Source organism: Hirundo rustica, chromosome 6, assembly GCF_015227805.2.
Source record: "Hirundo rustica isolate bHirRus1 chromosome 6, bHirRus1.pri.v3, whole genome shotgun sequence".
Lineage (NCBI taxonomy): Eukaryota > Metazoa > Chordata > Aves > Passeriformes > Hirundinidae > Hirundo > Hirundo rustica.
Window position 1 is genome coordinate 12,568,425 of NC_053455.1, and position 16,729 is coordinate 12,585,153.

The following is a 16,729-nucleotide window of genomic DNA, read 5'->3' on the forward strand; positions in this document are numbered from 1 at the left end:
ACAGATTTATGGCGGCTGCTGGGCACAACAAATTAAGTTGACAGTGATGTATGAGAGCATAATAGCATGATGATCCCTCTGTAGCGCGGCTGGACGCCTCCTGCTTCATTTGGCTCTTGTTAGGATCTGTTAGGCAGCTAAATAATGAAATTCTGCTGACTGATTTCTGATTTCTCTTTTCTTCCTCTTTTCACCTTTTTGTGCAACTTACATTTTGCAGACCCATCCTAATGCCAGCAAACTGCCCTTAAAGGATTCTTTCACCTATGATGACTACAGGTTGGTCTGTCTTTTAATTATTTTTGCTTTGTTTCTTTTCTGGTTTTACTATGGTAAACTATGGGGCCCTGGAATTCTTTATTGGTGGGAAAGCCCTATTGTTACCGAAACGCTAATTGTAGGATTTGATAGTAATACACTTTCTTAATGAAGAAGAAAGTGAAATAAATATGCAGATTTTAATTGTTACAAAGGAATAGTCATTCATTATAAGCAGTTAGTTTAGCCAACTGGCACACATAGATTACTAATGTTATTCCTTGTTTCTTAAGAAAATAATTCAGTTGATGTGGCAGGAGTTTTAGGGTTTGGGGAAATTTTTAAAATTTCTTTCCTTTTTTATGAAAGATTTTACCAGCAAATAGCAAAAGTTAATATCTAGAGCTGCTGCTGTTGAGCAGGAGAGCTGGAGAATGGAGGTTGTACACATGAAGCATGAGTGTCACTTGGAGGTGCTATAAGGGGTGACAGAACTAAGATAAAAAGAATAATAATTAAGATAATGAGAGCTTTAATTCTGTTAAATGATTAAAATAGCATGAATTAAAAGCATTCATGAGGGATTTTTTAACCCAGATGTACGTGTGAGTAAGGCTATGAAAGTGGGATTTCCAAAGCATACCTCCTTCACTGAAAGGGTCGCTGAGAAACACACCAACTTACATGAGAAGTGGTCTAAAATTTTACAGACAAATTACAACAATTGACAAAAAGCATATTGTTATTGTGTTTCAAGCAGTGTTTGTATATCAGAATTATCCACAATTTAACTTTCATTTTAGAAATCAGGTAGATTTCAATTTGCCAGTGTCTTTCTCAGCAGTCTAGTCCTTCTGAAGAAATCCTTCAGGAAGTCAAATTCTGTAAAGTACACATTAGTAGTGGAGTCTGGGGGAATTAAAATTATTTTGACCTTCTCCTGGTGACATGTTTTTTTACCTCAAAAAACCCCACTACACATACATGTATTAAGGCCAGAACATGGTGAAACTAAGATTATTTTTTCCACTGGTGTTTAATATTAATTTTTGTCAAGTATAAAATAAATTAAATTCTAGAAAATACTGAAATTCTAAGTTTTCTAAAGATTTTTATGTTTAAAAAGGTAGCTTTCATTTTGTTTACTTAACCTGACTTAGAAGGGTTTTGAATGACATCCTTGTGCTAAAGAACTATGTAATACTCTCTTCATGGTTTTTACCTGGGTATCTGTTTGGAGTGTTGTGGGTTTTTTTTTTCCTCTCAAATCTATTAAGCAGAAAATTTAGCAATACTGACCTAAGCCAAAAGCTTGCAAATTGAAGAGAAACGCTTACCAAAAGGTCATGCATGTGTCAGGTGGTTGCACTGGTTTCCAGTTCATGCAGTACATAAGCTTTTTGGAGAGTGAGGGGAGAAAACACGTCCTGGCTGTTACAAGTGTCTGCACTAGGTGAGAGCTCCTGCTGCCCAGCAGGAGAACCTGCAGGAGCAGGTGACCCTGGGTTTGGGATGTGTAGTGTGAGGTATGTACACAGCGAAGGGCTGGGGAGCAGAAGCTCACACAGGGAGTGGATCCTGGTTGAGGAATGAAGCCAATGGAAGGTGTGAAGATTCTCTTGCAAACAGAAGAGGGATCACAATCCTGGTTTGGTGTTTGTGCTGTGTGCATGTCTTGCAAGCTACTGCTTCTCCTGCAAGTGATAGTGCCTTCTACTGTTCCCACAGTCAGTGTGATCTTGAAGGAAACTAAGTTTGGAAACTCCCAGTCTAAACTATTGCTTCAGGTGGGACTGTGACCAGTCGTATTTTAATGCTTTGAAATTTGACCATCTCATGTTTTTAACTTTTGCAGATGGGCAGTTTCCTCTGTTATGACACGGCAGAACCAGATTCCAACAGAAGATGGTTCCAGAGTTACACTGGCTCTAATACCTTTGTGGGACATGTGTAATCATACTAATGGACTGGTAAGGATTTCTTCAGTGTTGTTGAAAGACTTTAGGGTTTAAGTATTAAGCCTTTCAACTGCTTATACAGCAGTTTAGTAACACTTTCCTTTATGCTTCTTAACACAGGTATGTTATCTTCCCAGGAGATCCTAAAGACCTAACATATGAAAGAAATGTTTGTCAGTTTCTCAAATTTCTTATGATAGCTTTTCAGGGAGAGCTTTCTTCATCTAGAGAAAACTTTACGAGCGATTTGATACTTGTATAAAGTTAGCACATATAACGTACTTTAAAAAGCTTTCATTTACTTGAACTATTTTGTCCAGACAGGTCTGATTTGTCTCCTGACGTGGAACTTTGTTTCTGGTGGGCTGGAAAAGATGCACAGTACCAGACAGATTTGTTCTGAGAACAGAAAGCAGGCACTGATGGAGGTTGCCTCTTGTAGCTACCACTAGGGAAAGCGGTTAGAGATTTGCAACTAAGAAATACTGCCTGCTCTCCTAACCGTGCCCAAAGAGTCCTGTTACAGAGACAGCAACAACAAGAACAAAGCCTAGTTCAACAAAAACAGTACATCTGTTACTACATAAAAAAAAAAAAAAAACCAAAATGCAAAAATACTACTTTAGGGCATATTAAACATTTAAAAGGTGACATATGTATATAGAGAGTCAGACCTGCTGACATTTTGGCTTACGTGCACTAGTTCAGGGGATGGTTCCTGATTTCATTAGCAGACTAGTTAATGCTGAGGTGAGGAAATGGAAACCCAGAGAGGCTGGTTTATCAATGTTATTTAGTCATGCATCATGTAAGCTTCAAAAGTCATTCCCCCTACATGTGTTTCCAGTAGATATTATTTCTTGTAAACACTGGGTATGACCGTACTATTCAAGTGATCTGGTTCTTTTGTGGGGGGGGTTGACCTGAGTGTTAGGACAGCAGTATGTGTTAGTGCTGTTGATATGAATAACATCTGTTTTAAATGAACCAACTGTAAAGCAAGTTGTTTTTCACTTGACATTTAGCTAATTTAGTGTTACTATGACTGTATCAATTACAGCTCGGTAGGCTAGGCTACGAAGTTGCAAGTGTTTGGGGTTTATTATTTATTTATCTTTCCTTATTGCAAGGTGATTACATGTTGTTCTTTAACAGTGATTCTTGCCTTTGCCTATTTGTTGTGCAATCTCACAGCTTTGATTTAGCAATAAAGTTCATATGAGAGTCTTCAGTATAAAGAAAATTGCTTAAAATTCATAAATGTGTGTTTTTTGTAATATAAGTCATAGCTGCAAGCGTCAGTACTTCCTGTACCTTTTTCCTGCTGGGCATCTCTTTCAGATGCTTTTGCAGAGACTTGTCTGTATTCATTAGACAACTCTTAATGAATGCCTTCAAAGTTGGGATTTGAGTAAAGAGTAAGAGTCAAAGTTCTGTGAGGGAAAATTTAAGTAGCATATATTTAAAGAGCAGCTATTTATGTTGTTTTACTTGTTCAAACTTCTATTTAAATTGATAAAGTACTTTTTAATTTTTATTATGCTGTTTAACGATGGGTTTGATATGGAGCCAACCTCTGGAGCCAAACCTCCTAATGCAGTAGTATATCAGGATTGGAAGCTTTTTTTTTTTTTTTTTAAATGCTGAAGTATATCCTAAAGGGCAAGGGGGATTGTGTTGAACTTAAATATTTTGCATATATGTAAAAATTTCCACCATTTATTTCATATTTCCACAGAAAATAATTTAAATAGCTATAAATTCAGGAAGGAGAGAAAACTGTAATATTGGTAATGGGCTAAGGAAAGCTACTAAAGCTATTTCTGTTGTATGCTAGTTACCTTGTACTATTAGAAATGGGGAGGCGGGGTGACTGCTAAGATAACTATAAGCTGCCTGTATTTATATTATTGTAGTGAGGTGAGAGTGGGCTCTGCTCTAATCATAGCACAGTCCCTTTAAAATACTTTAAGGGAACTGTTTTTCATTGAAGGAAAGTAAGAAACAAAAAATGACATTGAATGCACCCCTAGTTTAAAATTTCTAGTTTATTCCAAATGTAGTGCTGAAATACTTCTCAGGTCAATCAACTACCACATATATCCCTGTTCTTGCTTTATTCCATAGGGCCCCCTTCCATGAGCTAGATAATAAAATGCTCTTTGGATTTTAACTGGAGCTAGGTCCATCCAGCTTTTTCTTGCTTCTGACACTATTAATTAGATCAACCTGCATCTAAGAACTATTTCAAAATGGTTGTCTTCTTGCATTTCTCATTGTTATTCTTTAGTGGGATTGTATTTTGACAGTCAGAGGTTGATTACCAGTTCTGACAGAGCTTTGAATAAGCTATGTTCTGCCTGTTGGGCTGGGTCCATTCTTAATCACTGACCAAGCAGAGTATTGCATGCTTTATACACAACTTGAAATTCATGTATCAGTCTGCTTCAAAAATAAAACTGAAGGGATGCAATTTGTCAGCTATCATGTGGGAAGAGAAGTAAACACCCTGTTAATTCTCTTACGTGACTGCTATTAAAAGAAAGAGGAAATAGGAGTCTAGCACTCCATTATGCTTTATAGAAAAGTCTACCAGAAGTGCTACTGGGGTTTGTGTGTTGCTCTGTTGTGTTTTTTTTAAAGCAAAAATAAAAATTTAAAAGAAAGATCGGTACTCCAGTGAGGCATGTTTAAACTGACAAAGTCCTCCTCTTAGAATATTTGAATTTCTCCAGTCTGTGAAAGCCTTCTGTTCCACCAGAATTTCAAGGGATTGGAGTGGACTTTTCACATTCAGAACTATTTCACTGAGTTTACACACACTAAGAAAATTTCAGGACAGGTCAAGAGTTTCTTTTTTTGGATGGAAGGTACAGTTTTTTCATAAGATGACTGTACTTGAAGTAGGAAGGTAGATTTGTCATCCTCTAGCATTTGTAACCTGCAATTCAGGGTAGGATAACTTTCTAAACCGAAGCTGTTAATGAAAATGGTGTGATCCAAATTAAAGAATGCAGAGGAATGTCTGTGTTCAAGTGCTGCAGCCTGTGTTTCTCAGTAGGCTGTACTGCATGACTCTCATGTTCTTTACTCATCTCCACATGCCACAAACCCGTTAAGTAGACCTGCAGTGAGGCATCCACGCAGGGAGGCTTTTGCAAGTGTCTGCAGGGCCAGGCTGCCCGTGCTTGGGGCTGACGTTTTGGATTTGCTCCATTTGAAAGCACTGTTTTGGCTGACAAATGCACATTTAATGATGCAAGCAGTGCAAAACTATTAATGTGTAAGCCATCAACCAAGCTTTTGAAATAATCTGAGGAGTTCTGTCTTTGGACGAGCTGCATCCAAGTTGGAAATCAGGGTATACCGCAACTCATGTCGCTTACAAAAAAGTATGTTTTCATTTTCGAAGGCTGAGAGAGAATCTTTGGCTTCTTCTAGGTTTTTCCCCAGGCTTAGAGCATATTTTTCCACAAGTTACTTCTGTCAGTACTGAACTCAGACTACCTACTGTAAACCTTGCTTTCTGATTTTTCAGCAGCTTATGTTCCATCCTGTGCCTGCATCTCTGGTCCTACTATTCAAGAACATGCAGTTTGTCACTTTATAAAAATACTACATTTTTAGGATAGCTTTACTTGTTAGTGTGACCCATTTACAGTTTAGTAATTGTTTTTGGGGAAGTACAGGTTTGTCAAGAGAGTTTATCCTCTTCCATTGCCAGCTACCATCACAAAAATCCTTTTAGCATTTTAAGAGTATTACTTAACTTTTAGATAAAGGGATTATTTTCAAGTAAATTATAATTCTCTGAAGATTGTATCCCCTGAAGATCCACAGTTATCTAATCCTTTTTCATTGAGAGATCAAAAATGTGTTGGCAGTTGAAGGATAAAGCACAGCATATAGAGCTGTCAGTGCCTTGCTCCCTTGGGCCTCATGGGAGTGACTGAAAGCTCCAGAACTTTATAACAAGCTGCCAGCTTTAGCATGGTACTTTGTCTGTGCTCTGTGGAGGGTACTTTCCTCAGAGCCTTCTGTTCACTTCAGGTAGGTTCTTTCCTCCATTAGATTTCTTTATTGCAGAGAATTTTTTAAAAAATAGATTGCTCAGGAATCGTAAAACAATCACTACCAGCTATATTCTGTTATGCTGAGAAAGAAACGTGTGCAATTCCTATTGTTAACATGTATTTCCAATAGGAAAATTTGTCAGTGGTGGGAGAGAGAAATATAAAATGCTAAAGGTGCTTTTTGTCACTCTTTTCCTGGGTAGATCACTACAGGCTACAATTTGGAAGATGACCGGTGTGAATGTGTAGCACTTCAAGATTTCAAGGCTGGAGAACAGGTAGTGTGAAGAGTTGTCTCCACTATTGTTGTTTCATTAAGTTCTGTGGACACTTGGTGACTCCCTAGAAAATTTTAATAAAGTAGTGGTGTGGATTAAACCCTGCTATATTTGAATTTTATTATGCTAAGCTAATTTTGTAAAAATGCTACCAAACTAAATACATATACATTTTTCAGAATATTTTCTATCACTTGGTAGACCCCGACTAGAAGAGTTTTATTCTTCATATTTTATAGAACTCGTTGAAATTTTTAATCATTGGTGAATGAACATATGTAGCCACCAAGTTTGGTATCCTGGAAGAGCTTAGTAAAAGGCCATATCCAAAGGACCAAAGATAAATATTTTTTAGATTTGTCCTCAATTGTGGATTGTAGAGTCTTTTTTAACGATGGTGTTTGTTGGCTAATGTTTCTTGTTAGCCTTCATTCATTTAAAAGAGGTGAAATGCAGTACAGTTGCCAGTCATTTTAATCCATGCTGTTGTCATTGCAACACTTAGTGGAGATGAGAAAGGACCTAAGAGCATACTCTGTTCCTTTCACACAGGCATGCATGCATTTTCATCCTGAGACAGCAGGACAATCTTGCAAAGATGCATGGGACAATTCAGAATCCAGTATTTTGATCAGAACTGCTCAAAAACAAAACTGAGTGTCCAAAGTAGTGATGCATTGACGACAGTGGTTCCAGGAGTGTAGGCGCTGTGCTGTGCCAGCAGCCAGCCTAAACCCTCAGGTGGAGCAGCACTCCTCCTCTGACTACAGCCTGTGCAGTCAGCATGGCCAGACAAAGCCTTTGTCTATGAAACATCCTGAAATGTTTTGTAACTTAGCCTCTGAGTTATTACTTTTACTGTATTATTCTGCCAGTCTTACAATTTATAATATTTTGATTTTAATTTTTCTTACATACTGTTATCTTTTTTTTAACAAAGGAGTGTCTGGATATTTTTCTTTTTTGAATACATCTTTCCAGAAGTATAGTTATCCTCATTGCTATGCTGGGGTTTACAGTGATTGTATATTTTTGGTCTCAGAATTTGTTATGGTAGTCAAATATTTTCTGTTTTTTCCAATTGTGGTGTGATGAGTTAAAAGGGGTCCACAGTTTTTCCAGAAGTGATCCAATTTATAATTTTCCACAGCTGGCAATGGATGTGTCATATAGCTGTTCTGGCTGCCGTCTCCATTTCAATTTTAAAAGGTTCCTATATTTCAATTTTATTTTAGTAGTTTCACTTTGTCTGCTATTTATCAGGGTTTTTTTTAATTTCTGTGCGAACTTTAACTGTTAGTGACACCTTTAAAGCACTGTAATTATGTAATGCTTCAGTCCTTTAATATACCATGCAGATGTTATTTCTTACAGTTTCAGCAGGAAGAGTGTATGATCCATGCTTTTACTACTAAAAATGTTTGGCAGCAGAAGTCCGCAGAATCTGTCAAACACTGTCCTGAAATAAAGCAATTCTCGCTCTGTTTAATTGGATTTTTTGTAAAACAGTCTTGGGGTGTAAAAGCATACTGTATAATGTGTATGTGATATGTGACTTCTAGTCTGAGATGTATCACAGTAGTTTTAAAACTTGAGAGGGTGAGCAACTCTCTCCTTACCCACTGCCTTGATATACCTAGGCAGGTCACATGTTCATCATATGAGTGTATTACGGTATAATATTTACTATAATTCAATATCATATTAAGCATTTAGTGCTTAGGATAAATAGTTCTAATACAAAATTGAAAACAGAGAAAGTAAATGGCATCATTGCTGTTACTGAGCCCTTTAGAGAGCGCTGTGTCTTTCTCTGTCAGCTAGAGGGGAATGGAAGCTTGCAGGCATCTTAACTGCTGGGACTTTTTTTTCTGATTGACAATTCTGTTATCAAACACAAATGGGAAAATATCTTCTTGATGTGGGAGAATACAATTGCTACTCTGACCTCTAGTCCCATGAATTTCATACCGCCTAGCCCAGAGTTAAATACATTCTGTAGGTTATATTTAGGAACTTATTTTTAAATGTGAATTAAAGTAACTATATACTGTATAGAAAAGAGTTCAGAGTAAAGCAAAAATAAATACTGGCTGAACACAGCTCAGATCTCTCTGTATGATGTACTGTGGTATATCCATATCTTAGGGTAACATTTAAATGAAAGCAAAGTTGATCTATCAGCACTGTAGTTTTGAGTGGACATTTGGTTGGGGAAAATGACTCCAGAAACACCATTTAGGCTTTTTATAAGCCTTTGAAAGCTTATTTCCCTATGCTGGTACTTCATGACAGTGTGAGAAACCAGAACATTTTTATTTTACAATACAGAATAAGAATTTCTTCTTGCCTTTCAAAGTCTCTGTTACATGGATAGATTTGCATCTACCTCTAAAGTGTAATTGCCACATTATATGCAGCATTTGAGTCAATACCAGAAAACAAAGCATGTGTCTTCATATAACCAAATATACCTTGTATTCAGAATAGTAACTCTTTTAGAAAATAACTTTCAAATTATGTCAGTTTTGTGAGCTGATCTTAAGCTTTTTTCCCGTCCCTTCACTTCTCTTTTCATCCTTCTAGATTTACATTTTTTATGGCACTCGGTCAAACGCTGAATTTGTGATCCACAGTGGTTTTTTCTTTGATAATAATTCACATGACAGAGTGAAAATAAAGCTTGGCGTGAGTAAAAGTGACAGGCTGTATGCTATGAAGGCAGAGGTCTTAGCTCGTGCTGGTATCCCAACGTAAGTAAAACACAATGCCATGGGTTTTTAAAAACATTTCCAAAGTATATAGTGCCCAGAAGAGGCTCTTTTGTGATCATTTTCTAAGGTGTAATATTTCTCCTGTTTGTATAGCAAATTAAAGTTATTGTAATAATATTTATAGAAGTTCTCTGAGCTATGTTATCATCTAATTTGAAACATATATAAGGAAAAAAAAAAGTGCCTTTGCTTTAATAACCATTTGAACAAAAACAGAGCAAGGATTAATTTGATTAATTTGGAGTAATCTGTGGTTTTACTTTCTTTCCTATCCCTTACAGACATACTACAATGCTCAGGATGTGAATCACAGCATTTTCCTTTAGTCATTTCAGTCCAGAGGGTACTATTAGGAGCAGCAGACATGAAACATTGTATTTTCATTAATTTATTATGAAACCTGTATAAAAAGTTTTAAGTGTAAAATGGTAGAGATAATCATTCTTTTCAGATACAGGTTAGGGAAGCTTTTAAGTTTGAGCTAATATTACCTAAGTTACTTTTGTAGCAGTACATTTGTTGGATATTTTATGGTCTTCTGTGTTGAAATAAGTTCAATGATATGACAATTGGACTTGTATTTACTGTTGTTTGGTTTATTCTTTTATTAGTTCGAGTGTTTTTGCCTTGCACTCCACTGAGCCTGCAATCTCTGCCCAGCTTTTGGCTTTCCTTCGAGTGTTTTGTATGAGTGAAGGTAGGATATTTTATGAAGATAACCTAATTTATGTTTGTCTTGTTGTGAGGATTTTTGATTGGGTTTTTTTTGTTAATGTAGGAATGTGATAGACATTTATATAAAACATTAAGATAGAAGATCAGAAAAGTTGAGGGAGTTTTAGGTTAAAAAGGAATCTATAAGCTACCAATCTTTGGCCATGTCATTTGAGGGAATATTTCAGTAACTCTAAAAGCCTGAGATGATACAATTTTTTATTTCTTTTTATCTCCCAGACTCTTGTGAATGAGTGAGCTTTGGAGTTTGATCTCTAATTCTTAGGTTTCAAAATAGTTTGCAGAACAAGATCATGCAAGACCTAGGGGTTTACGTGCTTAAAATCACAGCATTTTAGCCATCACCACTGGAATCATTTAAGCATGAAATTGGAATAGTCTGTACTGTAAAGGAAATATGGAAGAGACATTTTAAAGTTGAGTATTTTCAATATTTTAGTAATTTGTAATTAAATATTCGATATTTTGGTAACTGGTAATCTAAAATAAATTTCTGTATTTGCAGACTGTTTCTCTTCTGTTACTTCTATTTGTGGGGCAAAATATGTGTATATTTAATAAATATTCACCTCATTTGCGCATGTGAAACTTCTCATTAAATGCTCATAATAGCTCCTTGCTGGTTAGATGCCGTTTTGAAGGTTATGGATGTGACATTTTGTCATGACAGTGAGAGCACTCCCTTGCAGTTAGGAATACTGTGCAGATGATGTGGATTTTTTTGTGCCAACAGGAATACTGAAGTAGCTGAGTTTTTGCATGGGGTCTATTTGCTTTCTTCAATAAAAACAATGTAACTTAGTAATTCCTGTAATCCATCTTTTAGAACATTCTAAGAAATTAGAATATACCAGAAAAGTTCAGTTGAAAGGAACCTACAACATCCATCTATCCCAATTGCCTGATACTTCTGGGAAGTAAATTCAATGGAAGGAAATTTTAGGATGCTGATGAGGGAGTGAATTTTGGCTTGGAGAGGAAAATTGAGAAATTGTATTTCTCTGGTATATGAATGTGCTCGGTTTATTTGTATGTCTCAAATACTGTTTAAGAAAACTGTTTATGGAGAAACTACATGCAAGTTCTTGGTGAAGTTTGTGATAACTGCTTTGCAGTAGTCAAATTTATTAATTAGAAGTTTAATGAAATTTAGGTGATATCAAGGAGCTGATTAAATATTTTCTGCTCTTGAGTTTTGATGGTTGTCTTTTCTGACCACCTGTAGGAAGTTTCTGCTACTGAAAAAGATTACCAAAACAACAGGAAAAAGAATTCCATTGCTATTTGTATACTCTTTGGCCTGTTCCTTTTATTCTCAAAAAGTTCATTGAACTTTTTACAAATTTACTCACTTTCATTTATGAATGATTTTGCAAAACATTCTGTTTCACTGGCACAGATCTATGCTGTGTATGAGAGGCTGTGATATCTAAAGTGTCTTTATTTCCAAGTGGAGAGAAGGCCCATTTTCTGCTGACCTCAAGACTTCCAGTTGTCTCTTGGAGACAAATCCTAGAAAAAAGCGGCATAGCTGATAATTCTTATTTGAGGAGAGAGTTATTTTTTGTTAGCTGCTCAAAGATATACGATTGAAAATAAATCTTTCTGTGGTTTGTCAGCTGACAAAGTGAATGATGAGATTGTTTTTTAACAGATTGGTTTTATACTTATTGCAGAAGAGCTGAAGGAGCATTTGATAGGTGAGCATGCGATTGGCAAAATCTTCACTCTGGGGAACTCTGACTTTCCTGTTAGCTGGGACAATGAAGTTAAACTTTGGACATTCCTGGAAGCCAGAGCATCCCTTCTTTTGAAAACCTATAAAACAACTGTGGAGGTAAAATTATCATGTGTAATTTAAATGTCTGAATTCTTCTGTGTATTGTGATTGTAGAAAAGATACTTTGTCCTCCACCTTGTCTTTGCAAACTTCCATCTGAATGTTAGTACATAATTCATTCTGTACTTTTTAAGTGCAGAAACAGTTTTGCATTATCTAAGGAGAATCAAATAAGGTTGCAAAAAAAAAAATTTTGTTAATGTAATTTTATTAATATATTTTTCCTTTGATTCTCCAAGCAGAGACTACCCGCTTTTTTCTCTGCAAATAAGATGAGGAATCAGTTTCAACTTGTTGTCTATTAGTTGCATTCTCCAGACTGCAAAGAAACTTGCTCCTATTGCAAATGTATAAGTGAATCTACATGCTGCATGTACTTGTGAACTAGCCTGACTTTGCCTGTCATTCAGACTGATTTATGTGCAGAAATTTTGGGCTTTTTATGATTTCATGACAAATTTCACTTGTAGACCCCCTTCATGTCCATTTGGCTCCGCCTGGAGAGCCTGGTGTCACTTCCTGCTCAGAGAAAGAGATGATGAGAGGGGCTGTTCTATTGTGTTGGGTGTTAGCAGCAGGCTTGCTTTTTCTTTTCTAACAGGTCGATAAGTCCTTCCTGGAGACTCATGACCTCACTCCACATGCGATAATGGCCATCAAATTGCGCTTAGGTGAAAAAGAGATCCTGGAGAAGGCAGTGAAGAGCGCGGCTGCCAGCAGAGAGTATTATACCAAACAAATGGCAGATGGAGCTCCGCTTCCAAAGTATGACAAGGGCCATATTGCCTTGTTGGAGAACACTGTGGCAGACTCTAGGCTTCCTATTGTCTTGAGAAACCTAGAAGATGTGGAAGAGCAAGGGGACTTAAAGATTGATGAAGCCATTGATGCTGAAGTCACAGAGAATGGGTTTGTAAATGGTGAAAACTCTTTATTTAACGGGACCAAATCAGAAAGTGAAAATCTTAGTAAAGAGAAAAGCAACAGAGGGACTGAAGATGCCAAAGAATCTTCTTCAGAAAGTACTGATGAGGTTAAAGAATAGTCCTAAAATTTTGCTTTCTTGTGAAATTAAACTAGCTGAAGTTTATCAACAGTGCATTTATGTTGGTGTGTTTCTTTGTTAACATTTCTCTTTCTGCAGAGAAAAATGGTTTTGCTGCTTTATATAAAAATGAATTTTTAAGTTATTTAAAAGATTTAGCATCCCTTTTCAATTAAGATTGCCATCTTGCTTTCAGGCAAAAACTGGGGAAAGAGGTGCCTTTGGAAGATTTTGCAGCCCTTTGTTGAACCAAATGTATTTTCTTCCTGGGGAAGAATTAAGCTCTTCTATCTGCTGTGCGTTTGTTGTTCTGTCACTCTGACTACTGAAATTAAAAGCTTGCTCTGCCTCCTGCCAAGAAAAGCAGAAGGCAGTACTGACTCGGTATTCAGCATGAAGGTAGGGGAGCAGTGCAGCAGAAAACTGAATGAGAGAATCAGAAACTTGGGAGACTGGAGGAAAACCTGTTTAAAATCAGGTGTGCCAGTCCAGAAAAAGGTAAGGTGGCAACCTTATGATTGGTAGTTTTAAATGTCGATGAGAATCCAAATTGTATACGCTTAAAGTGATCTCTGAATATTTCAGTTTACTTTGTCTTTTGTTTACTATATAAAATATCTTTCTTCTTCAGTCAGAGTTAGGCTGCTACAATACAACATTCACAAACTTTTAAAGGCTGACTACTTTTTATTTCCAGGCAGTAGTTTTTATTTCCAAGGTTGGCAGAGCTACTGGAGATTTTGAAAGCAGATAGGCCAAGCCACAGCTTTAAACTGATCAAAGTGAGGTCACTTCCCAGCTTCTTCCGGTTTTCACAATGAGCTAGAGATTTTCAAAGCTACACTTTTGACTAAACCATTATTAAAAGAAAAATATTAATAATGTTCTTGTCTGCTACTCCTTCATTTCTGTGTTGTTGAATGTAACATTGAATGTCACATGGTTACCTGATCTTATTCAACTTGATCTTTTGGTTAAGATATTACTTGATCCTGCTTCCTCAAAGGAAATGGCAAGCAGGTATTTTTGGCCCAAGTCCAAACCACAGCCAAGTCTGCAGTGGTTTTTGCCATTTAGATTGTGTCTTCATCTAATGCACATTTCTTGGAATACCTCCACAACTTAAGCAGGTCTACTGTCACCAGCAGTTTTGGTCACCGTCGTAGTACGTGTTTGAACTTCTAGGTGGAAACAATACAATCCTAGCACTGTGCAATATCGGAACAAGGGTAATTCCATGGCTTGACTTTGAAATTACCAGGGTGTATTAGGAGGAGAGGAGGGCAGAATATTTTTATTTTGTGGATCAATTCAGAGGAGTATAAAGCGGTTTAATTCTGTTCTCAATAATAAAGACTTTGTCTTTTACTTTTGTATCCTTAAGTTCATGATAATGGATAGAATGGAAAGCTTGGACAGTTGTTTAAAACTCAATAGAGGTTGCAAACTGCTCATCTAAGATCAGTTGCAGTAAAATGTCATTTGGCACATTCATAGTTTTATTAGACTTTGCTGCTTTTATACTGCAACCTGGAAAATGTGGTTTTGCATCAATCTTTGGTGCAATACGCATTTAAGTAGTGACTTTCAGGTTGTCATAGAAGTTCTGGTGTTCAGCTAGTATCAGTGTGGGGAAAATAGAAAAAATAGTTTTTTTAAAAAATATTTCACTAAGAATGGCGTGTTGCCATTGCACCTTGGATATTGCTTCATCACTAACAAGATGCTGGACCAGTATTTTTGTAACTATATGCTGCCTTTGGTAGAATGTTATGAAATTGTTGTCTTGACAATTTAAATGTCATACAAGAGTCATTATAATTTGGTTTTTATTAGGACCAATACTCCGTTTCTGTTTCTGCCACTTTCATTGCACAACATTGTATTAGATACTATGATGCAATTCTGAAACTAGCTTTCCCTGAAAATTATAACTGTAATTCAGAATTTAAATGCTTTGATTCAATCTGATACACTGTATTTTGTTCCAGTATTTGCTCATATCTATGGCTTAGCAAAACTTGTGGTCACCACAGGACAGAGTGTGTGGGTTTTCTTGAATAAAATATAGTTCTACCATGTTTTTACTAGTTGAGTGTATTATACAAACAAAACCTCTACTTGCTACTGACTGCTGTATCTTTTGGGGTCTGTGGGGAGAGGAATATCTGTCCAGGTGTGCAGATAAAGATTAAAGGACAAATAGCTGGGGAAAAAACAAAGAAGGATTCTAGTGAAAGAAAGGGAAAGTGTTCTACTGAGTGCATGGTCAAATTCTTACTCTTCATCTGTTAGTGTTATTTAGAAAAATATGTTGCACACAATAAAAATAGTGAGTAATCTAATTTTGTAATTTGCATTTTTCCTCTATGCATGTAATGGTTACTTCAGAAGCACTAACCTAAAACTTAAGCTTTTGAAAACTGAGGTGGAAACAAAAAAAATTGGCACTGATGAGCCCTTATTACCATCTGTCATGAAAACAGACCTTTCAAAGCATTTTAAAGTTAACTTTCTTCATAATGTTTGGTTAAGAGGCTGTTCACACTAATCCCAGGCTAAATGCCAAATCTTGCTTCTGTTTAGCTATCTAAAGTATTCCTGTAAGAAAGACATCTCTTGCATTTCTCGGACTGTTCTCCAAAAGCAAAATAGGGGGAAAAAAGCCTTTTGAATTTTACATGAACCTACCTACTGATGAATCATTTCCCTAACAACCTGTAACTAGTTTGGTTCTGTGCCACGAGGTGATGTCCACATTTCCATCTCGATAAAGTCAAATATACAAAATTGAGCAACAACTGCCAGCCTGAAAAATGTTTTTAAAGTGTAAATGCAACTGTAGCTTAAGTGCTGTCATGAGTGAAGGAGAAATGAGAGCCTTCTGGCTGGGGGGGTGGGATGGGTTTTATTCTTGGCTAGAATAAATATTCTTTGCCTCAGACATCATTATAAGGTGGTATGTACAGAAAATCTGTGCAACCCAACAGTAGCTGCCTTCTTGAGGCTGATTTGCCTTTAGGGAGGAATGATCATCATGGAGTCATGAAACTCGCATGATTCAAAGGTATTCTGGAAGATTTGAGTTACAAAGTCTCCTCTAGTTCTCGTGTTTAAAAACAGTATATAATACCTACTGCTATCCCTTCTCTCACCCTCATTTTATAGAAAGGCATGTGAAGTAATTATGAAACATCATTTGAAGTGTTTCAATGAGACAAAAGAAAGGTGTTCCCAAAATCTGCTCTTCTTTCCTGATTTTGTGGACTGAAACTCAGTCCAGGTATTTCTTACAGTCTGTTCCAAAAAGGAGTTTTCAGTAAAGACATTGCCCTACCAAATTTATACCCATCCCTTTTCCTCCAGAAGATTTTTAACTGATCCTTGTTGAAGTCAGATATGACCACATGATTTTCACGTAATTACCGTCTATATTTAATAGTTTCCTTCTATCGTGTTTCCTTCTTTGCATGCACTGCATGCTGTGCAAAGTACAGCACATAAATTGGTGACTCACGGTTAGAGGAACTTTCTTAGCATTTCACGGGTTCTACATCTATTTCCTAACAAATGCCACAAGTTTGGAAACCATGTGGAGGATTTTTCAGTTAAAATTAAAAAAAAAAAAAAAACAACAAAAAAACAAACAAACAAAAAAAACCACCAAAAAAACCCCAACAAACAAACAACAAAAAAAACCCCACCACCTCAGTCCATAATTAAGAAAAAAGAAAACCACAAATATTCTTGTTTTCTGGACCTGGTGTA

At 36.5% G+C, this 16,729-nt stretch overlaps 1 protein-coding gene across 3 annotated transcripts in view; it reads left to right on the top strand.

The window, feature by feature from the left end:
• SETD3 (SET domain containing 3, actin N3(tau)-histidine methyltransferase) overlaps positions 1 to 15,306 on the top strand; it is a 62,317-nt gene extending 47,011 nt beyond the window's left edge. For 2 of the 3 annotated variants that reach the window (XM_040067091.1, XM_040067092.1), the window contains 7 exons: positions 221 to 279; positions 2,114 to 2,228; positions 6,493 to 6,567; positions 9,154 to 9,320; positions 9,953 to 10,038; positions 11,753 to 11,913; positions 12,518 to 15,306. In XM_040067091.1, the coding sequence (XP_039923025.1) occupies positions 221 to 279; positions 2,114 to 2,228; positions 6,493 to 6,567; positions 9,154 to 9,320; positions 9,953 to 10,038; positions 11,753 to 11,913; positions 12,518 to 12,961 (1,107 nt within the window). In that variant the 3' untranslated portion in view covers positions 12,962 to 15,306. Of the gene's footprint in view, positions 1 to 220; positions 280 to 2,113; positions 2,229 to 2,536; positions 3,427 to 6,492; positions 6,568 to 9,153; positions 9,321 to 9,952; positions 10,039 to 11,752; positions 11,914 to 12,517 lie in introns of those variants that run through there. The other variant, XM_040067093.2, reaches the window with a different exon arrangement.
• Positions 15,307 to 16,729: the final 1,423 nt, after the last annotated feature.